The sequence below is a fragment of the Hibiscus syriacus genome, unplaced genomic scaffold (genome assembly GCF_006381635.1).
Source record: "Hibiscus syriacus cultivar Baekdansim isolate YM2019G1 unplaced genomic scaffold, ASM638163v2 tig00111779_pilon, whole genome shotgun sequence".
Classification (NCBI taxonomy): domain Eukaryota; kingdom Viridiplantae; phylum Streptophyta; class Magnoliopsida; order Malvales; family Malvaceae; genus Hibiscus; species Hibiscus syriacus.
The window spans coordinates 2,053,427-2,060,399 of NW_024063176.1; the positions used below are offsets into that span (position 1 = coordinate 2,053,427).

At 37.3% G+C, this 6,973-nt stretch overlaps 1 protein-coding gene across 2 annotated transcripts; it reads left to right on the top strand.

The window, feature by feature from the left end:
• Positions 1-1,483: 1,483 nt before the first annotated feature.
• LOC120170339 (protein HIRA-like) lies at positions 1,484-6,572 on the top strand. 2 transcript variants are annotated; one of them, XM_039178297.1, is made up of 10 exons: positions 1,484-1,921; positions 2,102-2,377; positions 2,613-2,864; positions 2,946-3,343; positions 3,421-4,432; positions 4,587-4,791; positions 4,930-5,170; positions 5,394-5,516; positions 5,739-5,844; positions 5,957-6,572. In XM_039178297.1, the coding sequence occupies exons 1-10, from the start codon at positions 1,814-1,816 to the stop codon at positions 6,326-6,328; spliced, it is 3,093 nt and encodes a 1,030-aa protein (XP_039034228.1). In that variant the 5' UTR covers positions 1,484-1,813; the 3' UTR covers positions 6,329-6,572. The 2 variants fall into 2 exon arrangements, with proteins under 2 accessions (XP_039034228.1, XP_039034229.1); XM_039178298.1 differs by lacking the exon at positions 1,484-1,921 and having other exon boundaries at positions 2,238-2,377; positions 2,610-2,864.
• The last annotated feature ends 401 nt before the right edge of the window (positions 6,573-6,973 follow it).

Below are 6,973 nucleotides of genomic sequence, written 5' to 3' on the forward strand. Positions count from 1 at the left end.
CATCTACCTAGAAGATCACTTTCTACATGTAATTGGTCTCAAATGCTTCTTTACTTCGAAAACCCCAAACAACACATAAAAACTCTAATTACTGTAATAATAAAAAACTAGGGTTTCAACAACGTACCTTTCGATTTGAAATGCAGCAACAAACAAAACAAACTTCAACATAGAAACGTCTTCTGAAATGCATCAACAATTACGCTTCGATTTCAAAAGCTTTATATATTTTCAGAGGAAATTTAGCTATGCCTTTATATTTACACCGGATATGTTATTTATATTTAATCGATACAATTACATAAGTGTCGATACTTTTATGTGAAGTGTCGATACTTTCGAGAGGATATTTACCTTTTACTCTTAAAGTGTCGATACTTGTTTACGCGTACTTATTAAAGTACCGACACTTTCAACATAACCGATAGCGTTTTACCGGTTTTGTCATTTCGATACCGGTTTTATCATATTTTTTACCTATTATATTGTTATGGATCGATACATTTTTTTAAAGTATCGACACTTTTTAGGCGCTATAATTTCTTCTCTTTTAAATTACAAAAGTGTTGATACTTATATTAATTTATCGACACTTTCAATATATCCAGTATCTTTTTACCGGTTTTATCATTTCGATACCTCTTTTGTCATATTATTACCGGATATATTACTATGGATCGATACATTTGTATAAAGTATCGACACTTTTCAGGCGCTATAACTTATTCTCTTTTAAATTACAAAAGTGTCGATACTTATATTAATTTATCGACACTTTCAAAATATCCGGTAGTTTTTTACCGGTTTTATCATTTCGAGACCTGTTTTGTCATATTATTACCTGTTATATTACTATGGATCGACACATTTTTATAAAGTATCGACACCTTTTAGGCGCTATAACTTATTATCTTTTAAATTACAAAAGTGTCGACACTTAAATTAATTTATCGACACTTTCAATATATCCGGTTGCGCTTTACCGGTTTTATCATAATGACACCGGTTTTATCATATTTTTACCTGTTATATTGCTATGGATCGATACATTTTTAATTTGTATCGACACAAACCGACAAGCTAAGTTTGCCGGTTGTCAATTTTTTTAATATTTTCTTCATGATTTCCACCTACAACATTGTTATTACTCGATATTTCAGGTAGCGCTAAACCGAATTTATTAAATATATTATAATGTATCCAGTAACACCGTATATTAATCGTATATTAACCTGTCTTTCATGAGACAATCCGATTTTTCGAAGTGTTTTGGGAAAACAACAATGTACTATAAAAAAAAGTTAACAAATAACAAATAAAACCCTATCTTATATTCTTTCCTTTTTGTCTTCAAATTTTCTGAATATATCTTTTTAAATCTCAAACTTGACCTTTAGGTGACCAAAATTTATCCCTTTCTGCTTCTTTAAAGATCTCTTGGTTTGTTTTCATGTATTTGTGGGTATTTCGTTCTTTCTTTGCCTTCTTTGTTTCACTTCGAGCTTTGCTTCTTCTTTACTTCTAAGAACATCAAAACCCTAAAATTTCACATTTCCCCCATCTGTTTCTTTTTTCAGGAAGAAAACTAGGTAAAGTGTCACTTTTCTTGTCTGGGATTTTCTTCATATTGCATAATTGGGTTTTGGGTTCCAAGGAACTTTAGGGTTTAATTCTTTATTTTTAAGTTGTGGGGATTTTTCTTTCTTTGAAAAGCTATGAACTTTGCCGGCATTTGTTTGAGTTTTCACCAAACATTGTGAAAAAAAGAGTGGGAATTGTAAGGGTGTTGTGAAGTAGCAAAAGAAAAGGAAAAATGATTGCTGAGAAGCCAAGCTGGGTTAGGCATGAGGGAATGCAGATATTCTCCATTGATATTCAGCCTGGTGGTCTTAGGTTTGCTACTGGTGGAGGTGATCACAAGGTATATGTATATTTTAAATTTCTTACTCTTTTGATATTTTCTTTCTGTGTTAGTTGCAAAATTTACTATAGATGGTGTTTACATTGATATAGGAATAGAAATCATCTGATTTTGCTGATAATCAGGTTCTGTTGTGAATTAATATGTTGTGTTCTGCTTTTGCATCTGTCTAAATTTCAGGTTCGAGTATGGAACATGGAATCTGTTGGGAGGAACTTGGGAAAGGATGAATCTACATTGAGGCTTCTCGCAACCTTGCGCGACCATTTCGGGTCTGTCAATTGCGTTAGGTGGGCTAAGCATGGTCGATTTGTTGCTTCAGGGTCCGATGATCAAGTGATTCTGATTCACGAGAGAAAGCCTGGCTCTGGGACGACCGAGTTCGGCAGCGGAGAGCCCCCGGATGTTGAGAATTGGAAAGTTGCAATGACATTGAGGGGACACACTGCAGATGTGGTAATGATATTGTTTATCATGTTGAGATATATAGCCATTGATAAGAGCTCAACTCTATTATAGTTAGTTTTATTGTGTTACAGTGCTATGGATTGGTTTTTCATTCTTGACATGAGCATATTATTTTACCTTGAAACTCAGTTGTTGAATCATCATTTAGTTTAATGTAGTGGTTTCCGATAAGCACTGGATATGGTCTAACTGAGACATTTCTTTTATTCCGAGCTTGAAGTAGGTAGATCTTAATTGGTCTCCTGATGACTCGATGTTGGCTAGTGGGAGTTTGGACAACACCATCCACATATGGAATATGAGTAACGGCATCTGCACAGCTGTGCTTAGGGGTCATTCTAGTCTCGTTAAAGGAGTTGCCTGGGATCCCATTGGATCTTTCATAGCGAGCCAATCCGATGACAAGACAGTTATTATATGGCGAACGAGTGACTGGAGCCTTGCTCATAAAACAGATGGCCACTGGACAAAATCAGTTCGTTTATTTGTGTTGATGGAATTTTCTTTGGTTTTAGACATTCTGTTTCTTTTCTGATGGAAAACATGTTCTTTTCAGTTGGGATCTACGTTTTTCAGGCGGCTCGGATGGTCGCCCTGTGGCCATTTCATAACTACTACTCATGGGTACCAAAAGCCAAGGCATTCTGCACCTGTTCTCGAGAGAGGGGAATGGGCTGCCACATTTGATTTCTTAGGCCACAATGCTCCGATCATTGCTGTAAAGTTTAATCACTCTATGTTCAGAAGGAATTCTGCCAATTCACATGAAACGAAAGGCACTCCTGTTGGCTGGGTAAATGGAGCTGCTAAGACTGGGGGGAAAGAATCACAGCCATACAATGTCATTGCAATCGGAAGTCAGGACCGCACTATAACAGTTTGGACAACTGCAAGTCCTCGCCCACTCTTTGTAGCCAAGCATTTCTTCGGTCAAAGTGTTGTGGATTTATCCTGGTAAAGATTTTGATTTTAGCAAAATATATAATTTTTTAAATATTTATCTCTTCATAGTAATCTATTTTCATGAACAGGAGCCCTGATGGCTATTCTCTCTTCGCCTGCTCATTGGATGGAACGGTGGCTACTTTCCATTTTGAAGTGAAAGAACTTGGCCACAAGCTAAGTGATGCTGAACTTGACGAGCTAAAGAGAAGTCGTTATGGTGATGTCAGAGGTCGACAGTCAAATTTGGCTGAAAGCCCGGCACAATTATTACTCGAAGCTGCTTCAGCGAAGCAAACCTCGAGCAAGAAAGTAGCTTTGGATGTTCAGCAGAACCAGATACCTGTAAAATCCTCTCTTGAGTTGGGGGTATCAAACAAAAGTTCCGAGCCTCAGAATAATGATGGAAAGAAGAGCAGACTTTCCTCTAGTGATGGATTAAATAAAACGGTGACACCTGTCCGGGTTTCTAGTCCTGTGAAACAAAGAGAATACAGAAGAGCTGATGGTAGAAAGAGAATTATTCCTGAAGCCGTCGGTGTTCCCATTCAGCAGGAGAATATTTCTGGCAGTGCTCAAGCTCAAGCACTAGATTTCCCAGTTGCATCTTCTGACCCTAGGAAAAATGATAACAGTGTAGTTCATGCTGATAGTAGTTTACGAGAAACTACTATCAGGGGGGCCGTTGGTAGAAGTTTTGATTTAAAGGAGTGCTCAGGGGTCACTGCTCGGGCTGCTGTTACTGACAGTCTGGTTATTGAAAAAGTTTCTGCTGACCAAGATCATAGCATCAATGTAGAACAGCCTGGAAGCTCGAAGCCTTCAGGTTCCTCAGTTAGCTCTACCAAATCTTTTTCAATTAGGGTATTTGACAAGAAAGAAGGGGATGATATGTCTCCAATTTGTTTGGAAGCTTGTCCCCGGGAACATGCTGTGAATGACATTGTTGGTGTGGGAAATGCATGTATGACAAAAGAAACTGAAATCGTGTGCACAAGGGGGGCTCAAAATCTGTGGTCGGACCGTATCTCAGGAAAAGTCTCTGTTTTAGCTGGAAATGCAAACTTCTGGGCTGTTGGATGTGAAGATGGGTGTCTACAGGTAAAGAACAAGCACTCTTTTCTAGCCGGGCAGAATTGTTGTTTCTTTATCCTCTTAATAAGTGTTCCGGACAATAGACAATTAATAGTCCGATGAGATTTCATAAATTGTCTGGCAAATGTACCTTAGTCCTTTTTTTCTTATGTTTTTGAAGGTTTATACAAAGTGTGGAAGACGTGCTTTGCCAACCATGATGCTGGGATCTGCAGCAACTTTTGTAGATTGTGATGAGAGCTGGAAATTATTATTGGTAACAAGGAAAGGATCTTTGTATTTGTGGGATCTCTTCAATAGGAACTGTCTCCTCCATGATTCGTTGGAGTCTCTAATAACTTTGGACCAGAGATCGTCTATGAAAGGTACATGTACTTTATATATTTCGAGCCTTCATGTGTCCTTAGAGGATTTGTTGTTTCGTGGTCCTTGGTTGACAACTCGTAATGTCTTGTTCATATGGGATGTTAAACATATTTCCTTACATTTTTAACTCTTTTCAGGGACAATCAAAGTTATATCAGTCAAGTTATCAAAATCTGGCTTTCCTCTTGTTGTTTTGGCGACTCGGCATGCATTTCTCTTTGACATGAGTCTCATGTGTTGGCTGAGGGTTGCTGATGACTGCTTCCCTACTTCTAATTTCGCTAGTTCTTGGAACTTGGGTTCAACCCAGACTGGTGAGCTGGCTGCCCTGCAAGTAGATGTCAGGAAATATTTGGCCAGAAAGCCAGGCTGGAGCAGGTTTGTTGCCACACTGTTTTGCCCTAAATATCATTAAGTCATATCAGATATAATATCGAGTATTGTTTGGCATATAGTCTCTTCTGGTGGCATGAATTTTGATTATATTCATCGACGTAATACCTGCTAAAGAGATAATTCCATAGATTCCTGGTTTTCAATTATTTTAAGAACTTTTAACTTTATTGGTCCTAGAATTTCAAGTGATTATGTATTGCAACAGGGTAACCGATGATGGAGTGCAGACGCGAGCTCATTTAGAAGCTCAGTTGGCATCTTCTTTGTCTCTGAAATCTCCCAACGAATATCGCCAAAGCCTTCTTTCCTACATACGCTTCCTTGCAAGGTAGGCATTTTCCTCTTACCCCCTACCAAAAGCATTTACGAGTGTTTATAGCAGGAAAAAAAACTTGTGTTGCTTCCTCGTTATTGCCTTATGCTCTTTTCGTTACAACTTGTGATGCGAAGCTTGTATTCAGTGCATCTTTATATATTTTCTCTCTTGGTTATCGTGATGCTATCATAAAAATAACTCCTTGACAAATTATATACGCTGTTGTGTTTGTAGAGAAGCAGATGAGTCCCGATTACGAGAAGTCTGTGAAAGTTTTCTCGGACCACCGACTGGAATGGCTCCAGATGCCAATAATCCCGCTTGGGATGCTTATGTACTCGTAAGTCTTTCGTCCCAATCTTGCATAAATACTCTACATTGTTTTTGTGCAGCTTTTTATGTTACGAGTCCAATCACATATCCGTTCTTGGACCCTATCTGGATCTTTGCAGGGAATGGAAAAGCACAAACTTTTAAGAGAAGACATTCTTCCTGCAATGGCGTCGAATAGAAAAGTCCAGCGATTACTTAACGAGTTCATGGATCTCCTCTCGGAATACGCAAGTGTCGAGAACAATGTAGACCAAGAAAACCTTTCTCCACCAACTACATCTCGACCGGAGATCGATCTTATGGACTCCAACCCATCTTTACCCGGTCAAAAAGATACTCCTACGCCAGCAACAGATGACAAGGAGAATCCTTCCCCTGGTATTAACCAAATGGATAGTATTCCATCAACATTGAATCAAGTAAACTGGGGCACCGAATCGACTGATCAAGTAAATCGAGCTCCAATAAGTGAAGATGCTGACGGTTCATGAACTAATGGTTGCTCAGCTTAGAATAGGGTATTGCACTGATCTAAAATATATCCCTTTGCTTGATGCTTGAAACTGGACCGTCCGACGTATCTTTTTCTTTTCTTTTGTACTTTTTAATCTCCTGTGCATTTAACTGTAGAATTTCACTAGTTTAGTTGAGAGATGTTTTTGGATAGAAGTCATTGATCTTTGTACAATTGAGTTTGATATTAATACAATCCTGTCTTTCAACTGTTTCTAATCATTTCGTTTGGACGGTTGATCATTATAAGATGCAAAATCATTGAAGTCAAATTTGAAGTTTAAATTTTTGATGTTGTCAAATCTTGTAAACGAGACGAGTACAACTTAAATTGATTCAAAAATTTTAAAATTAAGTTCGATTTGAAAGTTTACGAGTTGAATATTGTCAAGCATGATTCAAACGCAAAATCAAAAATTAAAATTCGACTCGAGTTTAAAAATGTTGAAGTTGAAACGTTCTTCTATTTAGCTTGGTTGAAGTTCGAGTTCGAACTTAAACCTAAACCTTAATTACATTAAAATCTTATATTGTATTTTTCTTTTAAAAATAATATATAAATATTAATATTATTAATAATTTAATTAAAAAAATAAAATTTTAATAAATTATTTTTTGGAGTT

What these genes read in the sequence shown, in the direction of transcription:
- LOC120170339 (XM_039178297.1), top strand. Translation starts at nt 1,814, where the DNA reads ATGATTGCTGAGAAGCCAAGCTGGGTTAGGCATGAGGGAATGCAGATA. An exon ending in ATGGCCACTGGACAAAATCA is followed by an intron (nt 2,865 to 2,945) that starts GTTCGTTTATTT and finishes TGTTCTTTTCAG; the next exon opens with TTGGGATCTACGTTTTTCAG. An exon ending in CCAGAGATCGTCTATGAAAG is followed by an intron (nt 4,792 to 4,929) that starts GTACATGTACTT and finishes AACTCTTTTCAG; the next exon opens with GGACAATCAAAGTTATATCA.